General features: G+C 30.9%; 1 protein-coding gene across 4 annotated transcripts in view; it reads right to left on the bottom strand.

Annotated features, from left to right (window-relative positions):
- The window catches only part of LOC107443981 (BTB/POZ domain-containing protein 10), a 95151-nt gene that overhangs the window by 9519 nt on the left and 59454 nt on the right, over positions 1 to 26178 (bottom strand). For all 4 annotated transcript variants that reach the window (XM_071187947.2, XM_016058018.5, XM_043040053.3 and 1 more), the window contains 5 exons: positions 18121 to 18285; positions 12352 to 12603; positions 11709 to 11811; positions 4713 to 4833; positions 1376 to 1473 (listed from right to left, as the gene is read on the bottom strand). In XM_071187947.2, coding sequence (XP_071044048.1) covers positions 1376 to 1473; positions 4713 to 4833; positions 11709 to 11811; positions 12352 to 12603; positions 18121 to 18285 — 739 coding nt within the window. The remainder of the gene's footprint in view (positions 1 to 1375; positions 1474 to 4712; positions 4834 to 11708; positions 11812 to 12351; positions 12604 to 18120; positions 18286 to 26178) is intronic.

A 26178-nucleotide genomic window follows, 5' to 3' on the forward strand; every position in this document is an offset into this window, starting at 1 on the left:
CATTTATTAGATTAAATATGGCATTGTTAACATTAGGTCCATCACTGGAAAGCATTAACAAGTGTGAAAAAAGTCAAATCTACATTATTTAGGCAGATTTTAGATGTTTTATTACATCTTCTGTCTTTGCATGGCCTAAGAAAAATGTCTTAAAGTGATGAGAAAAAACTTATCTTTTTCAGACCAAAAACGAACTCTAGTATGTCTTTGAAACTAGTAGTGTTTGTAGTTGCACCAAATTCTAAAGTATATAATGAATTTTTAATGTTCTTCAAAAATTCATTTCTGAAATAGGGTGCTAATGCATTAGTGATTAAGTAAGTTGCTTTAGATGGATTAAGTGAAAAGTGTTTCATAGTTGAGGACGAAAACATACAATTAAACACCTTATCTATGTCTCTCCAGGTAAATTAGGATATTAAAAGAAATCATTTTCAGGCATCAAATAATTTCAGCTTTCCAAGCTTGATCCTTAATGCTCAGCACATTTAATGATAAGGCACAACCAGATAATGCAAGTTCGTTGTAATTTTTTTGCTGTAAAATTTGACTTAGGTTTATTCAATTCAAAATTCCTTTTCATAGCATAAAACCCTTTATCAATATTGACAGGCATCATATTGCACACCACACAAATCACATTATTTTCACGTTGGACACCCCAACCAGACACAATATGCCCGTCAGAGTCCATCATACCAAGCCATTGTTTTAAAAATTTACATTTCGCCATTTCATAAAAAATTTAAGTTTTGAATACTCTAAATAATTTTAATAAGCAAATGATCATATTTTCAAAACAAATTATTTACTAAAAAACTAAGCATTGGGCATAAAATATGAAATCGAAATGGTTGAGCTTAAACATGTGCTAGTATTGGGGAAAACGTTATCTCTTGGTATATTACGAAGTTTTAAGTTCCTAACTTAGAGCAAATTTGGTTAGCTACTAGCACTCATTGATTTGAAAATCATCGATCTTTAACATGACATCACAAATGAGTGATTGCATGAAAGGCTTAAGTTCCTAACTTAGAGCAAATTTGCTTAGCTACTAGCTCTCATTGATTTGAAAATCATTGATCTTTAACATGACATCATAAATGAGTGATTGCGCGAAGGTGGAACTACTAAACCAGTAAAAATTAAATTATTTTTGATAAGTTGCAATTTTTTAAAAAGAGAAATGAGTAAAATGAGGTTATTTTCAATCACGGGTGCACTTTCATGGTAGTAATTTTTTTTGCAGACTTTTGGGAAAATTTTGGACTATTTGGGAGGCCTGAAGATATCATCTAAATAGTGTTTAGATGATCTTTTCTCTCCCAACTACTCTAAATAGTTTTTAAAGTTCAACAAAAATAACCTAACTAACCTGTGCAGATGATACCATAACTGGAAGAATAAGATCATCTAAAAATCTTTCAAATTGTTGTCTGGCACCTTCATTAGAAAGTTCATGTAGAAAACCTCCTATTAAAAAAAAAAATTAAGAAAACAATTTTAGCACTCCTTACTAACTGAAACAGAAAACATAAGAAATTTTTTTTAACAACATTCTTTTATAATAGAATAAAATCAATGTAAGCATAAAGAGAAGAAAGAAATGAAAATGTTTACTCAAAATTTAATAAATAACTGAAAGCACTTTGAAATACTTCTAAGTCTGATATAGATAACTTAACTATATTTAAGTTTTATAACTAAAGTATTTCATTGGCTTAATGAAAAATTATTGAAAAAAATAATAACCTTTTAATTTTTTCATTGTTATCAGCTTGTGCTATAAAATGCAAAAAATTGTAGAAAACTTCATAATTTTACAAGAAATGTGGGAAATAATTATTCTCTAACAAAAGAAATTTCTGCTAGAAAGTTCGGGGTTTACGAACATGTCAAACAAACAGTTGAAAACACAGCCTATTACTCCTACAAGTTCAGTACATTAATAATTTCCTGCATTGTATGGATTTGTTTTAATAAACATTTTCTTACATATCTCTTAATATTTTGCAAAAGAATATTTTTCTAAGAATCCCATTTCTAAGTGTATGTCATACAGGACTTTTTGTGGAATAGCACAATTCATTTTTTGAACAAAAATTATTTTAATTAGTAAAACATTTCATTATTTCTCTTTTCCACATAACAATTACCTTTCTATATAACTTCAAATGGTAACAAATATTTATACACTACTGCCATTAAAATTGCTACACCAGGAAGGCAACACACCACAAATGTGAAATTTGAAGGACGGAGAAAGTATGTTGTGGTATGCAAATGATTAGCTTAACAGCGCATTTATGCAAAGCAGGCGACGATAGCGACACCTACAATGTGTATAAAAGAAGAGATTTAGCAGTAAGTTTCTCATACAGAAATTGAATTTGAGCATTGTTCTTGGGTAAAAAGTTTTTGTTATGCCTCGTGAAAGAAGGAGAAATGCCTGCCAGCATGTGTCTGAGTTTGAGGTCGAATTGTGACCTACCGGGATTGCGGTATATCATACCAAAGTATTGCTACTTGCGTTGGTCGAGACCCCATGACTGTTAGCAGAATATGGAATCGATGGGTTCATGACGGTCATATGGGACGCCGTGCACTATCTCAGCGGTAACACCCGAGAAGACAGACATATTATCCGCATGGCCTTAAGGGATAGTACAGCTACGTCACAAATCCTCAGTCAACAATGTTTGCAGCAGCATGGAATGCCAGCACGACGACAATGGCTTCGGCTACCCTTGACACTGCATCACAGGCAGGAACTCCTCCAATGGTGTGATTCATCACAATAGTGTGATTAATGACAAACTTGGAAGCAGGAGTGGCATGGCGTAGTCTTTTCTGACAAATCCAGGTTCTGTACACAGCATCATGATAGCTGCATCCGTGTTTGGCGACATCGCGGAGACCGCCCATTGGCAGCTTGCATTCGAAATCATCATACTGGCCCATCACCTGGAGTAATGGTATGGGGTGCCATTGGATACACGTCTCGATCACTTCTTGTTTGCATTGACGGCCGGCACTTTGAACAGCAGTCATTACATTTCTGATGCGTTAGGATCAGTTGCTCTGCCTTATCTCCGAGGTCTCCATAACGCTACGTTTCAGCAGTACAATGCACGACCGCATGTTGCCTGCACTCTCCTGACCTTTCTTGACACAGAACATGTTCATCTGTTGCAATAGCCAGCCCGTTCTTCTGATCTCTCACCAATTGAAAACGCCTGGTCAATGGTTGCTGAATGACTGGCACGCCACTTCTTGTCAGTCACTTCGACCCATGAATTCTGGCATAATGTTGAAGCTGCATGGAATGCTGTACCCCTCCATGCTATCTAATATATCTTTGACTTGATACCGAGAAGAATAACTGCTGTTACTGCTGCCATGGGAGGCTGCTCTGAGTACTGATTCCTTAATATCTATACATCCAAATATCCTAAAAATTTAATCACTTGTTCTTCCAACTATAATGTATGTGCCCAATAAATATCATTCTGTTATTTGCATTCCTTCGTGGTGTAGAAATTTTAATGGCCAGTAGTGTATAACAGTTTAAAAATTTTGCTATGTTGAATATAGTTAACTGAGAAATTTTAAAAAAAAATTCATGAAATCTACAATCTAAAAGAATAGAAACAGAATTTCTGATAGACTGAATTAAATACAGTACTTAATAACATAAGAATATGACGGAGTTAAATTATGTCACTATCTAAACAAACTATGAATATCTCAAAACACTAGATAAATTAACACTAAATTATTAATTATTAACTAATTAAAAATTAGTGTTAATTTAGATAAATTAACAAACTAGATAAATTATTAACATTCCATGCTAGATAAATTAACAAAAAATAATATTTTTCCTACTTTAAACTATATGTATTAGCAACATTTTTCTTTATCAATTGCATACTTCATAAACGTTAAGCGAATACATAAAATAATCTAAACACTAAAAGTATTTGTGAAGTTAGCCATTGCTAAGCCATTATCACATTATTCCAATATTTATCACTTTAAGATTATTGCATAGACAGAAAAAGTAAGATGCAAACTTTTTGTTGAAATTTTCAAATCTTAAAAATATCATTAATAATGAAAATTATCGTGTAAAAAAAACACTATTTTTAACAAAACTGCTATTTTGATAAGTTTACAAATTAAAATTAAAAAAAGAGATAGCACAAAGTTTTTTTTTCTTTTTTAACATGACATAATAGTTCGATTTATAATATAATTTTTTTAAAATAATTCTCCATTGATTACATGAAGAACAAAAAATCAATTAAACAAAAGCTAAAGCTCTATTTAATGAAGATTTTACACTAAAAATTTGTGTTATTGTATTTTGAGAAAGAAAAGTGAACAAAGATGAATGTGCAACATTCAAGAAATATGGTTATTAACAAACAGTTTATAAGGTATAGGAAATTAGCATATTCTATAAATACATCTAAAAAACAATTTATGAAAACTGTTGCATTCTTCTTCAACCTTAATATTTGTGTTCAATTTTACTGTAGTTCAATTGTGAATAAAAATTAACCAATGTGAAATTTTGTTCAGATGCATTTGAAAGAAAGTAACATTTAAAAATAAGTATGTTTAAAATAAAAAAAGAAGAAATAAAGAAAACCTTTAAGCAGAATGAAAAAAAAAATTCCTAAATGCAGGAAAATAATTAAACTTACTTAAATTATGACATTTTACAGTGTTAGCATCAAATGGAATAAGCAAATAATCGCAAGCATCTCTGAGTTCAGGAACAGATACACTTGGAGGACAATGAATAATACCAGTTGTGTAATATTCCTATTTTAAAAAGGAAAGATAAGAAAATCAACTTAAAATTATTTAAAACATTAAAAACTAAAACACAGAAAATTACAGATGAAATAAATAATGGGCAGTAATGAGGATTTTTAAAAGTTTGCCATGATATCATCAAAGTAAATGTGATCTAACAGATGAAATTTAGCTTTATAAAAAACTATTAATATATATACAATTTATTATTATATGGTAGTTTAAAATTCTTATGTATATAATAACTTAATGTCATACAGTTAATAGTAAGTTTTTTTTTAAAAATAATAATGCATATGTAGAACTGAAACATTTCAAAAATCAATCACCAAAAATGAAAACAACAAAGCAATAAGTTTTGAAGTTAATAATAAAATTCTTTGTTGTAGTATATTTTAATAAAAACCCAACCCTCAAAGTGAAAATCAGAAATATTAGCGCTTTTTAAAGAACAATGTCGATTTAATTGGTAAGCAATATATAAATGATATATTTTAACATTGTCATAGTTTAAACTAATACTCACAGAAATATCAGCATTTGTTTTTCTCAACTATTGCTTATAATGCAAAGGATATAGTAAAAGATAAATTGTTAAAATAATGTTTAAATAGATGTTTGGCAACAGCTGTAAAGAGTTTGTGTGTTTTTTCATTCTCTGAACAATTTTTATTTTTCAAAGTTATTTTCAACAAAATAGTAATAAATAACAGTGATAAAGTTTTCATATAAATAGTGTCAATACATTAACTGAAACATGTTGGTAATAACCTATTAAGTGCTAAATTGTGTAAAATAGCTTGAAATGCATGTAATGAAAATATAATAAACAAGATATAATTCAATATTCCAGCAGCTGCTATTTTTACTGTTGAGGTTTTAGTGAAAGACCTTTCAGTCTCACCAAAGGAAAAAGAAATAGATGGAAATGCATAAAATGTCAAGATATGAGTCCAAAAACCAAGCTCAATAAACCAATTCTCAGTGAGAACCTCAGAAAGAAATTCCAACCTAAACAGAATGCAGAAAACAAATCCTGAAAAAAATTCGTCGAGCAAAACGTGTAAAAGAAATTCTGAACGCACTTGCAAAATTGGAAAAAGAAAACTCAGAACTAAACCCGCCCCCCTCAGAACATTTTAACACCTTAACGATCGGTTAATTTTCAAGAAAACGGTCATAAAAGTGAATTTTTTTTTATTCACGTATTTAATTAGTGCAGACGTGTAAGCAAAAACACGTTAACATTAGACATTACATTAGACATTACACGTTAACATTAGACGTCAACATTAGAGCAAAACGTGTAAAAGAAATTCTGAACGCACTTGCAAAATTGGAAAAAGAAAACTCAGAACTAAATCCGCCCCCCTCAGAACATTTTAACCCCTTAACGATCGGTTAATTTTCAAGAAAACGGTCATAAAAGTGAATTTTTTTTTATTCACGTATTTAATTAGTGCAGACATCTAGTTTAAAATAAACTATCTACAATTACCATAAAAATATCCTGGTACTGCCATCTGGTGTGTAAGATGAGAAATAAAATGCATTCTGGGTAAAAGAACTGAACTAGTTTTATTCTTATTGGCACGTTACTACTGAACACTCCAGCCCGGGAATATCACGGGAGTGAGAAGGAAAGGGTTAATGAGTATTCGAAAAACTTGGACTTTTAAAATGCATTCAAATTAATTCATATTCATATATTTGAATCACATATCAAATCTAAAAAAACAATCACCAATATAAAAAATGACATGCAAACCTTGAAAAAAGGAGCTGTTCAAAAACTCTAAACGATCTGAAAAAGCTAATTTAAAAAAAGAAAGAAAACCTGGAAAACATGATAACAGAACTACAACAGTATTCATGCCAAGCATACTTAGAGCACACAGGCTTACCTAAGGGTGAAAATAAAGACATAAACAAAACAGTTGATAAAGTTTTGAACAGTCTAGACAGAGTGCATAGCCATATTATTCAACAAAAAAAATAAGCACCTTTTAAGCACTTTTCAAGCACTCAAAAAATATTTTTAAGCACTTTAAAAAAATATCATATTTAGGCAGGGTTGGAAAGTTTTTGACAATTGACGGTTTTATCATGTTTTAACTGTCATGACAAAAAAAAAAACCTTTTGGCATTGTTTTTGACAATTGTCAAAAATCATGAAATTTTGAATCATGTATAATGAATGGCGTTTCTATACGCTACGGATTGACAATACGCCGAAATAGATTGGGGTTGAATTAATTGTGCAAACGTTGAATAGAACAATGTGAACTGTGTCTTTTTGCATAATTCGAAGCGAAAATCAACATAGTAAAGGAAAAATCTCATTTTAAAAAAGGGAAAATCAAGCACTTTTTAAAAACACTCAATGAAATAAGCCTTTAAGGGCTTTTAAAAAAACGAAAATCGAAAATAAGCACCTTTTAAAAACGCTACGCACCCTGCTAGATGTAAATAGGCTTCCTGCTATTGTAGCATTATAGAGAGTGCTGACAAGTCGAAACGATCACCATAAATCTATAATTGCCCAATTTACTTTGAAATTACGAGACAAATGCGTCATTGCTACCAAAAACAAATACCTGCTAGTTAGTGTTACATAAAAATAGATTTACCACCTCTCCAGCATTTATAAAAAAGCACTTGGCTCTAGCTACTATGAAACTACTTTTTAAAAGTAAGTCTTTCAAAAGGGATAAATAACTAAAATTTGTTAGGTAAAAAAACGTAAAAATATTTTGACGTAAAAATAAAAATGCTCGGGTATATCAAATATGTTCATTTTTTGAAAGTCGTTCATTTTTAATTAAATACATCTTTTCAAAAATTCAAACGCCCGTAACAAAAAAGACATGACTAAGGGCTAAAGAGAATACAAGGGCTAGTTCACTCCGCTCTTAGAGCTGAAGCTACGATTTCCCTCTTCATGACGTCACTGTGTCCACAGATCTCGGAGATCGCAAGCAAAGATATGATAACTTTGCATCTTTCTCTTTGTAAAAATAAGTTAGACTTTTTCTGGTTATTAGCTTTCAAACTTTACGTAATTAACACATTATTTCCGTTCATAAACATAGTTCAAAAAAACTTTCTTGGCCATTATATTAAAAAAAAAATAACATTTTAAACTTATAAAAATGTTTTAATAGTTGGCGAAAATGACACTATAAATATTTTATTGTAAAAAGTTCAGTTTTAACTTTAATTATTAAGAAAAATGAAAGCATATATCGACACTTTTTTTATCTACATATTCTTTTATAACAATAAGTTGAGTTAAATTTAGAATCCTTGATTTTAAAATATGTCGTTAATAGCAATTTTTTCATACTTAATCATTAGGAAACATCAACCTTAAACGCTAATTACTGAAACAAAATAATAATTTAGGTAGGTAATGACATTAGAAATTTTACAATTGTTTATAGACATTTAAATTTACGATGATATAATTTATAGATATTTAAATTGAAGAGAATATAATTTAAAAAAAAAATCATAAATATTTAAAATAACTACATTAAAAAATATGTTATGAAATTAGGAGAATTTCAACTATATACTATCTATTTTATTTATACTTTTTACTTACATTTTAATTTTCTTTGACTTTATACATTTTTTAAATTCTTTTCACCTGCCTTTCTTTATGAAGTAACGAGACGGTTTCTATTTAAATAATGAATTTTTATAAAAGTTCTTTACGACAGAATCAACGTATTGCTGTTTTATATTAACTGTGTCATTTCGGAATCCATTCTTTACATAGTTGTTCATTTACTTTAGGGAACACGCGAAAAATTATGCTTTTTCCTTTTGTTTTTGTATCAGAATTTTTGCAAGTTGCAATCGCGCTAACTGGCATTTCGATAATAGTTTTAAATTCTTGTAAATTCACTGCAAAAACTAAGGAAAGTCATTATAGAAAATAACAAATGTCTTAGAATATCTCGCAAAAAGAAATAATCCAATATTAGTTAGAGCTAGTAAGGCCAAACGCTCCGTTCTTGAAGTAAAAGTGCGAGCTTTGCGCCAAAGTTACGTCACTAGAGTGATGTCGGAGGATCGGCGCGGCGAGAGATACTTCAAAGGAGTGAACCAGCCTTTCTATTCTCTTTAGCCCTGGACATGACTACTAGTACTAGAAGACTTAACCAAATTTCATACACAAGTCTAAAAAGAAAGTTTTCATCCAAGTTGTCAGTATTTATTGTAAAAATGCTTTAATTTACTATCTGCTGAAATTCAAAATGCAAATAGTTTAAATAACTTTCAAAAACTCGCCGACCAGGTGGCCGAGTGGTTAGCGTGCCTGACTGCGGAGCCGATGATTCGAAGGTTGGAATCCTGCTCAGGGCATGGATGTTTCTTTCTCTCTGCGTTTTATGTCCTTTCTCCTTTGTGTGAATGTGACCCGCCCTATAAACTGGTCTGTGGTTGTGTGACGTGGGCGAAGCTGCTTCGCCACAGGTGCCCACTGGATAATGAGAAGAGAGTAGCAGTTCTGGCATTAAGAGGCCAATGGGACAATACATCCCAAGTGCCCGCCATTTTAAAAAAAAAAAACTTTCAAAAACTCCAAAACTTTTTCCACTTTTTCTTTACTTAATGAAAATATTTTATCACAGAAATTCTAAACACCCTTTATCTTTTTTTTTATGTAAATCCTTATAATCATAATTACATTTTTGAGTTTTCATGACTGGTTTAACTTGCTTTAAAACAGCTACTCTTGCTTGCCATCCTTTAAACTTTGAAAATTAGATTCCTTTTTAAACTCTTTTGTGTTTTCCTTTATATGTGTTTATGTTTTTTTAATAATTATTTATCATATTATAATATATAAACTCATTTCTGTAATCACTAACATGGACCTAGAAATCCAAAAGTGATTTGAGCAATTTATTTCTTCTGTAATTGCTTGTTTCTTGTTTTTAAATTGTATTATATTGAATTAACAAATGCTTCATATTCATAACAAAAAAAAAAAAAAAAAAATGCTATTTACAGGTTATATCTATCAAAGGAAGGAAAAAAATTGGAATTATGCAAAAATTGAAATTTATATTAAGGGGTCAATATAAATTAAAATAATTCTTAAATAATTCTTTCTCCTGACTAAACTATTGAGGCCATTTTTCTGAAAGTGAAGCTACTCCTCACATTTTGAGGATCAGGAATAAAAATTAATAAAAAAGAGAGGTATATTAATTCTGAGAAAGCATGTTTCCGTAACTTAAAATATCATCTGCATTAAGTTATTAGCCTATTTTGAGTCACCTTTTTAAACCAAGTGCGTGAAAATAGGATTACTGGATCAAAAGTGATTTAGGGTGTTACATTTTGTTTTCGTGCACTCTATTTACCAAATTTAATAAGTTTGATGCTTTTAAATTTGTTATTAGTCAGTGTTTTCACCATAGAAAAAAAATGGGTGAGAATTTCTCACCCTTTCTCAAAAACAGGGTGAGATTTCAGAAAGTTAAGTGAGATTTCCAAAAACTTAAAAAACACAAATAGACTTGGAAAAAAAATCCTTTCTTTTATTATAATACATTTTTAACGTCTTCTATTTTTTAAAGCATTGATTATTCTTGCTGCATCATCATAGAAGATTTTGCCTTTACTAGGTATTTGTCCCTCTTACATTAGTGCATAAAAATTTTGAAAAAACTTTACCTATGGTAAACACGTGGTTGCAGAGAAATGTGTTCTGAAAGGGGTTCCGTGGTTCGGTTGTGTTCTGTTGTTCGGAAAGGTTCTGAACAATACTGGTAAATAGGGAAGCTAGATAACGGAGCAAATGTTGAAAATAATGAGAGATCCAGGAAGAAAAGTGAAACGGATTTTATTCTAAATAGCGTAATTCGAAGCTTCTTCCAAAATGTGAGAAATTCGCGAATTTTGAAATTGATTTATAGAATGCGCGAATTTCTCGCAGTAATAATTTTTTAATGCGAGAAAAGAAAAAAATATGCGAGATTCTCGCGTTCTCGAGCTGTAGTGAAAACACTGTTAGTACTTATTTGTAATTTCTACAAAATTATTATCTGCAAACGCATGTGTTGTTTAGATCTATAATATTTGTTAAGTTGATGAGATGTAGATATACTGGATTTGAGTTTAGCCCTTTCATTATAGCTTCAATCATCTTGTAGCTATTGCTGTAAGTTAAAGAGACAAAAATAATTCAATAAATAAAAAAGTTTGTGGTAACTTTTGTTACAAAAACTTAAAAATTGCTCCTGTAACGAAATTAAATTAAGAATAATTGCAGATAAATTATAAAGATTAGTTTCAAACCAATGGCCATTGTGTAAATAGAGGTAAGCAGCACACTATACGGATATTTTTGATTTAAATTTTTTTTTTTTAGGTAAATTTTTTATAAGTTTAAGGTCACTCTTTTAAAATTTCAAGGAACAATAAAAATGAACCTTTTTTAATCATAGTAGTACACATTTTTAAAATCATTTTTTAAATATTAATTATATAAAAGTACTTACTGATATTATAAAAATACTTTAAATAAATTGGCCCTTAAAACCGGCATTAAATTAATAAATTTTTGGATAAAAAGTATTATTTTCTAGACCATTTACTAAAAACATTACAAAGAAATATCTGTACTGTTTTCTTTACACTTTTAACTAAAAAATAGAAGAAGAAATTCACCTATTATGTCTTACTTTCTGTGGAATTGCTTACAAATTTCTGTTTCCCTCACTGCATGATATAGGATGTAACAAGGAATTATAAAAATAAATTAGGAATTCTAAGATCCCACAAAATGCTAGTAGAAAGTAATTTGAAAATAAAAATACCTCATTATTATTCGTGAACTGAAAATATGTGTGAAAGTTTACCATTATAGCTCTGAAAATTGTAGCTGATATGCCTTCTGCAACTTCATATTCACCTCTTTCATTAGGTCGAGTAAAGTTATTTTCTAAGGAAGATCCAAACATCCTAAAAATGTTTAAAAAAAATATTTCAGAACTGGGTTGAATTCAGTCTTAATAACTTCAGATTAAATGAAAAAGAAAATATTTACGAAAATATAATGACTATCGGGTTGTTTACTTTATTAGAAATGTTAATATTTATTTTGATAAATAGCTTTAAAGAAAAAATAAAATTATAAGAATATTTGTTTGTGGTGTAATTACAATATTAACCTTTTTTATTCTTTGACTGTGGTTATACAACTACTTTACACCTAGTAAAAGTTTTCGCGATCAGGTTAATGTATGAAATTTATATCTGTTATACACAAAAACTCAAAATTGTTGAACAGGAGTAAGAATTAAATTCTGAAACAATACTCTTTGTAAATTTTAAATATGAAACTTCGTAATTAAGACTGTTAGTATAGAAAATAGGGAACTCAATTTACCTAGATCTGGAAGAATCTTAAAAATAGAAAAAAAAGAGAATATTATGAGTTTATTTATTAAGGATTAAGAAATTATCAAAAGTATTCATCACATAATAGAAATGTATAATTACCTCCCAAGCATTGTATCTGGGTGAGCAGCAAATAATGCTGGATCCACAATAATACGGGTATTTTCTACAACAAGAGTAATTCGTTCATCACTGACAGATTGTGCATTAATTCCCTGATTGGCAGCAGGTAAAGCACTTGAATTGGCTACTGGAGCTGAGCAACTAGCTCCCATTGGAAATGCTGATAAACATGTATCTCTACCATGATTTCGAGCTGGTCCCAAAACTTGAAAACTTGGATGGGCCCGGACTCTAAAATAAAGAAAAGATACAATCAAAATGCTCAATGCAAACCATTAGGATGGCAAAAAAATTTTGCTTTGGGAATTTTGACTATTTTTAAAAGAAAAAATTAACACACCTTCTTACAAAAATCATATATACCGTAAGACATCTTCATATTTCTGTCACTTTTCATGTGTACATTAAAATAAATTTGGCTTTCTACCCTAATTTAAAAATTACAGGTAATACTGGTCTGGCTATACAATTGCAAAATACGAGGGTTGCTATTTATATTTCTGGTAATGAAAAAAACAAATATGTAGGATCGAAATTGGCTTTATTGTTTTTCAAAATATTCTCCATGATGATCAATACACTTTTGCATGCGTTTGAACCAATTTTCAAAGCACTTTTTCCAGTCCGATTGAGGTAACTCCAAAACATGCGTTTTGAATGCATCAACCGCTTCTTCGGAGGTCGAAAATCGTTGTCCACGTAATTTATTTTTGATGTGAGGGAATAAGAAGAAGTCATTGGGTGACCCATCAGTTCAATCTTTCGCTCCGTCAGAAATGCATCTGTTTGAATCGATGTGTGAGAGCTTGCATTGTCATGAGGAAGAATGATTCGCCTGTTCTTCTGCTTTTTCGAATTTCTCCGATGACTTCTGGCAAACAAATGGTCGTGTACCATTCAGAATTGACCGTCCTGCGTTGCTCTAACGCCACTGTTGCCACATGACCGTTAACGCCGAAGAAACAGGCAATCATTTGTTTCGATGTGCTTCTTCCTCTAACAACTTTTGTTGGTTTTGCCTCGTCTTGGAAGACCCATACAGTTGATTGCTGTTTTGTTTCTGGGTCATATGCATAGATCCATGATACGTGACCTGTGTAGATGTTATACACAGCCTTTGATGTACCTTGAACGTATTTTTCCAACATTTGTTTGCACCAATCGACACGAGCCTTTTCTTGAAGGTTTGTCAGATTATGCGGGATCCAACGCAAACAATTTTTTTTTACGTTCAAATGTTCATGCAATATTTTATTGATGCTAGTCATACTAATGTCCAAAGACGCCTCTATCTCACGGTATGTCACATGACTATCTTGCTTTATCAGTTCACGTACAGCATCGATCTTTTCTGGCACAACAACGGATTTTGGACAACCTGTACGGGATTCGTCCTGGATCGAACATCGACCACGATTAAATTCGTTATACCAATTTTTTACAGTGCTGTAGGATGGCGCTTTATCGCTGAATAAAGAATTAAGTTCATCAAAGCACTCGTCTTGACAATCCACGTCGAAAGTTATGAAAAATAATGGCACGAAAATGTTCATGATTCAATTCCATTTTTTGAAAGAGAAGAACTTTTCAATTTACTGTCAACAACACAAATGAAGCTATAATGGTAAATCGTCTGCTGAATTTATGTTTAAAAATATCAAATTTTCGATTAAAATCGTCTGCGGTCGCCTAGCAACACTTACTGTTGCCAAGGCCAGAAATATAAATAGCAACCCTCGTAAAAGGCTCCATCGAAGAATAGTGATATTTTATTTTTCATCATTTTTGAAGAGTAAGTTTTCACAGTTGCATAAAAGGGTGGGTGGAAAGGATAGCCTTGATCACCAATAAATGATCAGATTGAATGTTCACTAAATTATTGATTTCCACATTTTTTTAAATATTGCTTGTTTGAAAAACATATTTATAGTTTTTTATTTGTAATTATCTCATTTTTCTGAAGAAATACTTAGGGAATTATTTTCTAACTTTAGAAGTGTTTAGGTTATGCGATTTTGCATACATATCAATGATATGTATTTAAAATCGGATATATATTAAAGCTTTTAGAGGTTTGAAAGACCGGCAATTAATTATGAATGGAAAAGAGAGTTTTTGAACACCCTATGCCAAAATATATAATAATAAGAATACAATCCAGGGGTCTGTCCAGACATTTTGTGAAGGGTCCGTTTTTCGTGAAAAAATTACTCACATTCTTTCAACCAGGGTCCGCTTTTATGAATTGGTGCAAATAGGGTCGTTATTGCAACAAAAAAATTTTTTTAAGGAGTTTTTAAATTGTATAGACATACAAGATTATGCTCAACACTGTAAAATTGTAATTAAAAAAATTAAATTTTAAAAAATAAACAACAATTGCTCCTTCTAAATTAGAGATGCAACATACAAATATTTGGTATTTAGCCTATACTGAAAGCAGAATTTTAATTTCGGAAGAATAATGGAAGAATCGTCTGCCGAAGACAAAACTTAATTCGTTTACATCCATCTTTCTTGTTTTTTGCCCTGGAAAGGGTTTATTCGACTAACAAAATAATAATGAAGATAAACAAATTTGTGAAGGGTCCGATTAAAAGAAAAATCATTTTGTGAAGGGTCCGTTTTCAAGTTAAAATATTTTGTGAAGGGTCCGTTTTTAAAGATATTTTGTGAAGGGTCCGTTAACGGACCCAAATTTCTTCTAAACAGCCCCCTGCAATCGAAACACTACATAGATATGCGATATTATCGGCTCGGCGTAAATTGAGCGCGTAAAAAAATTATTATTTAAATGCTTGATTTAAATCTTACACTTAGAAATATAAATTAGAAAATAACTGGAATTTAAAAAACCCCATGGGAAAAAAAATCGGAAAATCGGTAGCACTGGACTATCAATAACAAAAAAGTAAAAAAAGAAAAGAAAAAAAACTTTTATTTCTTTATTTATTTTTAAAAAAATAAAAATTCGTGACAGGAACTGTCGAAAGAACGATTGGAACACCGCATGTATTAACGAAAATATCGACGATAACCGAGTGCCTAAAGAGTGTGGTTTCTTGAATCCGCGATTTGAGCTTCGCGTGCCGTAAAAATATCGATATAATTTTAAAAAATCTCACGAGATAATAACTGAGCAGTGAAAGACATCAAGATTTAAAAGAAACGAATAAAAACTTCATCGCAATAACTATCAAAAAAATTATCAAAACACTACATATTTTTACGATGGAATCGGCGCCAATCCTTAGCGCTTAAGTGAAGGCTCAAATGCAGGGATGAGAGTAGTTGGAAAGTAAAAAAGAGGAAATTCAAGAATGAATATATATATATATATATATATATATATATATATATATATATATATATATATATATATATATATATATATATATACAAAAATTTGACAAAGAAGTGTAATTTTTAAACTTGTAAACCATGTGATTATAAATCCCTATGATTAATTTTAAAATTGCATGAATATATAAATATGAATCACATGCATGATTTTAAATTGAGAGAATATGAATCCCGAAATGAGGCTTTTAAAGCACGTATAAATAGGAAAATCGATGTTTGATATTACAACCACAAAAACGAATCACGACATTAGATTTTAAGCTCGCTTGAATAGGATTTTAAGCTCGCATGAATACGAATCGCTACATAGGGTTTTAAAAGCGCGTAATTGCAAATCGCGATATTGGATTTTTAAATCTCGTAAATAAGAATCGCAATGTACGACATTTAAATCGCCTGATTAAGAATCGCAACGTTCAACTTTTAAATCAGGTAAATACGAAAATCAATGTTTGAGGGAGGAATAAGGACTTCAATACCTTCGCTTCGCTGAAAATTTAATTCCTCATAAAATATTTTAACTTGTGCAAAAAAAAAATTTCAGCGGAAATTAGCGGGAAAAATGGAAAAATCTGAAAAAAAAGCGGAAATCCGCGAATCCGCGGAAGAATCACATCCCTGCAAATGCATGATTTAAAATTTTCATGTGTATATTAAATTAAAAATATTCGATCGATTTTATAATAATAAAAAAAAGAGGGACAAATGATAGATTTGTAGCAAAATCCCTATTCACATTTTATTAAATATAAAATATGTTCTTTGAAAACAAATCAAAGAAAGAACATGATTTCTAGAGCGAACTATCTTTTAAACTTTCGCGATATATATATATATATATATATATATATTTGAAATTTTAGCTGAAGCTAGTCATTATTGATTATTATTATTATTCTCAAATGAGAATAGAAAAATCACGAGCATTTCTTTCCCCTCCGATGAGCAAGAAACGCTTATTTTGATAATAATTCAGCAGAAAATTACAGCAAAAAAGTAAACTAAAATTTCTTACTTCTCAAAGTTTTCTGAAAGAACTTAAACGTTCCGCGTCAATGTCACCGCGAATCTGCCACGGAGTGAGTAAGTATTTCCATAATTTTGTGCAACCCTTTCTTTTCGTGTGTTATGTCATGTTAGTTTTAAGAAAATAGGCAGGATTTTTGTTTTAATGAAACGTCGCTTTGGAATTTAGGTAAGCAATCAGAACATTTTTTTTTCTTACTCTGATTTACTTTTTAATCAAAGATTAAAAAAATATAAGTAAATAAATTATTTTTTAACACTATGTCTTGATGTGTCATTCTCGATGTCTTCGATGTTTCGATTTACACTATTTAGATATTTAAAATTCGATTTCAAAGGAACTATTCGACCGATTACGTTCGCATTTTGTTTTTAGCCATATAAAATTACATTCCTTAAAACGATGTAAGAGTTTGTATACCTCAGAATTCAAAATATTTATTCAGATAAGTTAGTATTAATTAAAGCAATAAAAAGTAATAAATAAGTATTAATTTTTTTTCGGAAAGAATTATCTTTGGATTAACTCATTTTATAATTGTGTGCAAAATAGTTTTCAATTAGCTTTGAAAAAGAGTTTATAAAACAGCACAAAGTATATAGGTATCCATGTTTTCAGATTGAGTTGTCTCTCGAAAAGGTAAAGGGGGGAATATAAAAAAGAAAAAAAATTTAGATTAAGAACTCATAACTTGTACAGGGTGCGTAGCCAAATTATTCAACAAAAACTAAGTACCTTTTAAGCACTTTTCAAGCACTCTAAAAATATTTTAAGCACTTTAAGAGAATATCATAATTAGGCAGGGCTGGAAAAGTTTTTGACAATTGACGGTATTACTTGGTTTTAACAGTCATGTCAAAAAATAATTCTTTTGGCATTGTTTTTGACAATTGTCAAACTTTCTAAATCTTGTAAATCGAATAGCGTTTTCATAAGCTACGGTCTGACGATGCGCCGAAATAGATTGGGGTTGAAGTAATTGTGAAAACGTTGAATAGAACAATGTGAACAGTGTCTTTCCGCACAATTCGTAGCGAAAATCAACATGGTAAAGGAAAAATCTCAACTTGGAAAAGGGAAAATTAAACACTTTTTAAAAACATCCAATGAAAAAAGCACCTTTAAGGGCTTTTAAAAAACGAAAATCGAAAATAAGCACCTTTAAGCACTTTTTAAAAACGCTACGCACCCTGTTGTAATCAGTAAAGGAGTAATTTACAAAGTATAAACAAAATATTAAGAAATATAGAATACTATAGTTTGAAAATATTTAAAAATAAAAAAATGGGAATGTTTATAAAAAAATTTACATTAAAAATATGTACTCCTTCAATAGAAAAAAAATTGAAATGACTTACTTATTTTTGGGCCCAGAAGAAATTACACTAGACTTTGGTATTGGGTCAGAATTTAATGGTGGGGAATCTCTAGAACTTCCACTACTTGAAGGAGAAGACAAAGACTCTATATGGTCACCCATGCGACTTACGAGGCAAGGCTTTAATTTTGGAGAAGAGCTGCACCTATGAATGAAACAAATATTTTAATCTTTTATCAAAAATACACATACATATTTATACTTAACACAAATTTATGCAATCGAATCTCGATCTACCGTTTTTCATGGAACCATTCATTATGAACGATAGATGCGGAAAAACGACGAATGCGGGCTAACATAAAACATCAAATAATGACTAGAAAATGTATGTAAAATAATAAAAAGCAATAGACTTGGAAATTAATTATTAAAAAATTGCTTTGATTAAAAAAAGTACATACTTAATGTGAAAAAAAGTAGTAAACAAAATAAAGCTATACTTACAAAAGAAAACTGATTGACATACATTTTTATTTAAAATATCTGGAAATTATTGTTTGACCACATTCTATTCTTTCCTTCTCATACAATAAATTTTCAACATTTGAAATAGATTGCTGTTCATTTTTGTAAGTTCAAGTGATTGCAGAAAGTTCCTCATAGTTTCAAAAGCTTTGAGGACTTTTGAAAACGTTGTCACCTGTTGTGGTTCTGTTTCGTCATCTTTATCTACATCACTTTGCGCTTCTTCAGCTTTTTCAATCATTTTTAAACATTTCCATCAATTGATGCATAATCATCTAATGTGCTGTTTGAGGCATTTCCTTCAAACTGTAGCAAATCCTCATTTTCTTTATCATTAAAATGAGAATTACTTCAAAATATTTTTTTTTAATGATGGTCGAATTTTTGAATGATAGACGCGAGAATAAGCTAGTTTGAAAAATGATCTAAACGGGTATATTATAAGCATTATAAGGATAGCATAATTGACGGGACTATTAAAAAACAAGACGATGCAAGTCGGGAAAACAAATGATGCGGGAACGATGGGTCGAGGTTCGACTGTACTATATTATTGATATTTGAGATTTTTAACCCCTTAATGCATTTTAAGACTAACATATGCTTAGTATTTTGACCAAATGAACTAGACTTACTGCTCTCTACAAAGACACAATACAATAAGCATGAGAAAACTAAATATGATTACATAAGCTTCACTTTCATATCTTATAAGAAATATGGGGAATTGAGTTATTTTCTTACTTGCTGTTATTCAAGATGGAAGTCACAATGTCATAGCAATTAAAGAACTGAACTGTTGTCGTGAAGGACTCACAAGCGGCAATTTGAAGCCCATTCAGCTTGTAATAGACAGGCTTGTCTAGGAAATAAAAGCTGCCAGTGATATTATTATGGTGTTGGTCACGAAATTGCAGAGGCTGAAGTTTCAAGAAATCCCTAGCCCTGCGTGCTAATCCCTACGTTGCATGGAGAGGAAAACCTCTCACGGTCAGCCTGACTGTCAGGGGACTATAACCCATGATCCGTCTACCACTGAGGATATTTTACGACAGCCCTGTGGTTGGTGCAAGCCGGAAACGGAATTCGTATCGACCAGCCATTGCTGGGTATCGAACCCGGTACCTCATTAGAAGGCGAACGCTATATCCACTGAGCCACCAAGGTTAGATGCTTGTTTATTGAACACACCAGGCATTTTGGCATCTCTCTCATAGGTGTTCAATTTCGTGAAAATGAACATTAATTTAATTTAACCTTAATAAGCATGGTGGTTTATGATATAAATAAAATAATATAGAATAAAGAGAATGCAAAACAAAATTTTCAGAAAGAAATAGCATATTTATCTTTTTAAAAATAAACGTAAAATAAATAATTTAAAAATATTAAAGCTGCTGATTTTAATTCTTTTTCTTTAAAATGCGTCTGCTGCAGACTTCGCACCAGCGCTTGATAGTCACAAGCGTTGGAGCCTGCGCTGGTACGAGATCAGCAACGAGTGATGTATTAATCAAAATTCGTAATGTCACATATCTTGTAACGCCTTACCATAAACTGGCATAATTCCACAATTTCCTTCTCCCCTAGTTAAGCGTGACATAAATTGTATACGGCCACTAGCAAAAAAATTTTAAGCTTAAAACTTGAATTCTGGTACTTGATTATCAGGATTTAAGATATTAGTTATGGTATGACGTCACAAATTTTGATGTAACGTCGAAAACTTTTTAAAAATTTAAATTTTTTGAAAATATAGAATTTTAAATCTTCAATTATGAAAGTGAGGTTGGAAAAACTTCCTTTTTTTAAAATTTATATCCCGCCCAAAAACGGCAAATTATTTACTTATTTTTTATTGAGGAAACAGTTATATTTTACTTATTTATTTGAAATTGGGTATGATTAAGACTGTTATTCTCCATTTCACAGTAATTTTTCGTCTAAAAAAACATCGAATATGAACATCGATTATTCTTGGTGGCACAAGAGTACAAAAGCAGCAAACTACACACAAAAAATATGATTTAAAAATTTCACACTTGATTTTATCATTAACTTGAAAAGAACAGTCTTCTGTTATTCTACAAATAAAAAAGAGTAACAGAAATTATAAACACATTTTATCTCAATATTTAAATTTTTTTAAAGTATATTTTTCGGAAAAGTACAAACGGGGAAAAAAATCGATTTTTCTTTCAACTTTCTGAATCTTTGAACTTTCTGTAAAAAAAAAAAAAAAAATCTTTAGATTTTTTCGTCATACTATAGATCTACTAAACAGTTTAAAATACAGAGATAGTCCAATTAATTTAAAAATAAATTTATTGCATAAAAGGAGACGTTACAAAAATTTCAGTTCAAATGAAATACGTCGAGGAAATTCAAATTCCATCGAGTGAATAGATTCGACCTTTGGTGTTTTTCTTCTGAGTTTCTTTCAAATGTCCTTTGCCGCCATGTCGATAACACAACAGCTTAGTAAACACTGCTAGCGAATTTTTTTTTAATAACTTATTTTAAACGTATAAAATATATTGAAGCAACAAATACATTTGGAAAGAGTGACGGAAACATTAAAGATAAAAACTTCTTCAAATATAAAACAGAAAACATAAGATTTAATTTGCCTTTAAGGGCGAAATGGACTTGAATAACGACGCTTTGTGATTGTGCATACGGCATTAATTTCCAAAGAGAAAAAAAAAAAAAAAAAACTCATTAACACTGCAATCTTAACGAATGAAAACTTGTAAAATTACATATTTAGTAATTTATATTAATTTATTTTCAAAATTCCGATTTTTTTTCCTCGCATGAACGCAGTAGTTTTCCACAGCATGTTTTACCTTTGATATTCCAAACAGAATTATCTAACTGTTTTTTGTACTTTTCATTAATAATAGATGCCTTTTTGTATCTATTTCTGGGACATACCGTAATCTAAGTACAGTCGAAAGTTTTTATAAAGATATACGAAGGAATTGCTCGTTTGAGGGCAAGTTAAACTCGAGCCGGTCGAAATTATCAAAGTAAAAGCTATAAATTAACAAAAATGCATAAAAAAGTTCTTAAAAAGGTACTAAGTTTCATTGTTTGTATTTACACTAGAGAGGAAAATGTGAGAGCTTTGTTCATAATTTTAATTAGCTTCGGATATTGTTCGACATATACACTCATGGTGTTAACACTACTAAAGGCAAACGCCACGCTTCGCTGAGTATTAAAATCAAGTCTTCCTTCTCTCGAAAATGCATTTTTCTTTACATAGGTGGAAAGAACCTCAATTTAACGTTTACCCATCTCAAGTTGGGTGTTGATAAAATAAACGGAAAACTAAAAATGAAGCACAGCTCGCTCTTATGATTTATCATATTTGGGGATAGAAAAATATCGACAGGCAAGTGAGCAAAAAGAGGTAAAATATTTGCAATGATTATCAATAATTTTTAATCTATAGTTGTCACTTAATTAGAAACTTCAAAATAGTAAATTTTCATTGTTTAAAAATCGTTTCAACCACTTTCAAAAGAACAACAGACAAATACTTTTAAACAATAATCGGATAAACAATTAATTCGATGGTTTCTTTCTTTTAATTAGTTTCAATTGTTTCCTCATCAATATTACAATAAAATAATCTTTAAACAAAAAAGATCAGAAAAACTTATTAGGGGAAGCAAACTTATCGTCGTTATACAACGACAGAATGAGACGTGTCTCGAACGTAAGTACCGTTTTAGAATAACTCACATAAAAGTTTTTTCAATAATTTATTTTTACATGAAAGAGCATTTTAGAAACCTTTTTCTACATCGTCACGACAATAGTTAAGACATCTGTCTCAGCAGGAAACCAACTTGTCTTTACCCTTTTCAAAGAAAGATCCCACCATTAAAGACCAGTCACTGCTAATCACAGTTTTTCTTTCTTTTGTAATTACGTCTTAATAGCTGTCAAAGCGATTATCTCCAAAATAAAGTTTCAAGCTCAAGAGCAAGTGGTAGTCTGAAGGTGCGAAGATAGGACTGTAACGCGGGTGATCAAACTGCTCTCAATCGAATTGTTGAATAAGGTTTCGAGTGGCACCAGCAGAATATGGATTAATTTGTTGGAGTGTCGTCCATCATTGAATGGCCGAAACCACTTTCTCATATTTCCATCGCTTATTAAATTTTAACAATAAATCTTAGTAATAATCACAATAAATCGTCTTAAAACGTTTTGACCGCTCACTAACACAAGTAATACAACACAATTCAGCAGAAATGTCAATGGACAGGCAATCAACCAGAGATACGAGTGCGCATGCGCGAAACTGTGATAATACCGCTGCGACAGTGGTAGGATAAAATGGCATTTATTGAGTTGTCTAGAGAGTCTATGCTGAACCCTTCCTTTTGAAAATCCGATAGAAGTTGGATAGCCTCCGAGTTTTTAGCGCAACTGCGGAAGGAGATGCCGGAGGACATGGACTTGTATGCTTCAATGCCCGACGTATTGCATCCTATATTCGTGCTAGAAGTGGCTCAAGAGGGTACTAAAACCTCCATTCATTAGTATTTTTTCCCTGCTATAAATTATTATTTTGCTTTGATTTTTTTAATCACTTACTTAAATCAACGTTTTATTTACGTATGTAAAATTTCGTTTCATTCTGATAACTCGTTCTTGATACGCTAATTTCCATGGCAATGAGAGTAATTTTGCCTTTTTTGACAGTGATACGTCAAATTTCTAAAGCGATTTTGTTTGTTTTTCCTCGCTCAAATATTTGCTATTGCAACGCTCGAATACGCCATCAAGCAAGAAGACCGGTTCCATGTCTTGACACTCCCTCCTTCCTTCTCTTCCTCTTCTCAGTTGTATAGGAATGTACTACGATATTTTCTTTCTTAATATTTTTTGTATTTAATTATCAAAAAAAAATTTTTTTTTTTTAAATTTTCACGATGCTTTCTTTTAGAACTATGTTTAATGAAGCGTTCAGTTCCATATAGTTTCCTAACTTAAAAGTTTTTAATCTACTTGAAAATCAAGACAGAAACTAGCGTACTTCCTTCTCCTATGACTCTCCACACGCTAATGGTGAAAGCATATGAAGTGTTGCCATAGGTAGACTTCTGCTCTAAGCCATCTGTAGCCAATTTCGATCGCCAATTGTCTCGCGACCAATAACATCCATATTTTTTTTTTTTTTACTTCATGTTTAACAAGAAGATCGTCCTCACTGCACGTGATTTACACAACTCCGATCATAAGAGAAAAAGAGAACCTTAACGGTAAGTTTTCACAGGAAAATAAGTTTCACCAATCAGGTTCTCATTCTTCACGGTAATCGGAGGTGCACTGAAATGCATTGGGAATAGCCCATTTAAAGATATGTCTATAAATAAGAGTGATAATAGCAGATCACGCTATAGAGGAAGTATAACATTTCGTTTCGTATGGCTTTCGCTTTTTAAAATTATTTTTTGACCAGAAAAAAAAGCTGGATTTTGCTGTGTCTGTTTTAATTTTCAACATTTGCGGATGAATAGAATTTCAAGCCGATTAAATAATGCATTGAAAATTGCTCGTACAAAAATACATCGATAAAGGATGATGATAGTGGATTATCCTGCATAAAGTTTGACATTATGCTTCCGTTACTCAAATTGCATTGTCAAAAAAAAAAAAAATGCTGTTTCAATTTTGAGACTGAGTAGAAGAGAGTTGAGAATGAGTAGAAGACATTTGAGAATGAGTAGAAAAATTTCAAAACTAATTAAAGCAACACAGAATTTTTACAAGAAATTTTTAAAAAATAATTAGTTAAAAAAGCTAAAACGAAGACGAAGAAAGGTGCTATTATTTCTCTTATGGATCTGAAATTATAGTTATAATTATTTATCCGCATAGAATGTATAATTATTTATCCGCAATTCGGAGCAAGTTGTCACTTCAGCAAATGAGGCTTACTTTTGTCAAATATTACATATTGTATTTTACTTAAAACGTAACCAAATAATAACTAAAAACAATAGCCCTTAAAGAACATTTTGCACTTTTTTTTCTTTTCTTTTTTGAATTTAACAAAACATGGAGAAGTTAGGTTTGATTTGATTTGTTAATTTACGTCGCACTAGAGCTGCACAATGGGCTATTGGCGACGGTCTGGGAAATATCCCTGAGGATGATCCGAAGACATGCCATCACAATTTTGATCCTCCGCAGAGGGGATGGCACCCCCGCTTCAGTAGCCCGACGACCTTCACGTGAAGTCGAGCACTTTACGGTAGAGCAGTTTAACGAGGACCAATACCGCACACCCTCGGTCCCTACGCAGACTGATCCAAGTGGTCACCCACCCGCACACTGACCGCAGCCAGTGATGCTTGACTCCGGTGATCTGCTGGGAACCGTGTCTTAACGATCAATCCCCTGCGGGAGAAGTTAGGAAGGTCGGAATTTTAATTCAGTAACCAATTTTATTTTTCTATTAAATCGGTAAAAAAAGTTGATAAAAAGTTTAACTTTTTTATAAAACATAAGTAGCATAAGAGGAACTTCTTAATTTGATAAATGTTATTTAAAATTAACGTTCAAAAATTATCGCATCATTTTACTCACAAATTTGAATTATTATTTATTTAATAAAACAACTACCTTAAAAATAAGATTTTGATACTTCAAAGCAACTTTAAACTTTCAAAACATTAAAAATCTTCTTAAAATTATAAATAAGGCAAATAGAACAAGACTATTTTGAATTAAATTAAATGGATAAATAGTGAAAAAAAAACTAGCAAAAATAGCTTTATTTATTAAATTTTAATGATAGCCATTAACATCTCATATATCGAAACATATCAGATGAAAACCATAATAAAAATTTTTCAAAGGAAAGTAAATCAAACGAAACTCGGATATGAAAAATATCATTCATTTAAAAAGATCAAGTTGGAAAAGGAGACTAATGACTTAAGATGTCGAATCTTAAGTAAGGTTTGTTGAGATAAATGAATTTTATGGAATGACAATTTTTTTTTCTTCTTTTTAATATTGTGAGGAGAAAAAAAAATTAAACGAATTTTTTTGGCAGGAGATGTAATTTTCTCGATAAATCTGAGCTATTTATTAAGTTAATGATTATGAAAAGCAATGAATAAGTAACGATTAATCTGTTATTGGAACATTGGAGAAAATGATTTTGAAGGTCAATCCATAAGTTATGAACAATTCAAAAATATTTTGACATGAAAATAAAGATGAGCGGAATAGCATAGTACATGTATTTTTCAAGTGCAGAATTACTTTTATGGAACAAAATTATAATAATTAATACACAATATCAGAATATTTTTTCCAAGCAAATAGTTTTTCGAATGTTGAATAAGTAGTAGACCGCGAGATCTAAGGGACGGAAGTGACGTCACAATAGAAGGCCAAGAAGTGCTTATTTGTGTCCAAGAAAGAAAAAAAAAACGAAAATTTGTCGTAAAGCGGATGTGAGCTTATTTCTTCTCTACTTTAGGCCAGGTTTTTAGTATCGGCTTCATTTTAATAGTAGTTTGGTGTTGGCAACACT

The sequence above is a fragment of the Parasteatoda tepidariorum genome, chromosome 11 (genome assembly GCF_982258835.1).
Source record: "Parasteatoda tepidariorum strain Cologne lab strain chromosome 11, Ptep-v5.0, whole genome shotgun sequence".
NCBI classification, from domain to species: domain Eukaryota; kingdom Metazoa; phylum Arthropoda; class Arachnida; order Araneae; family Theridiidae; genus Parasteatoda; species Parasteatoda tepidariorum.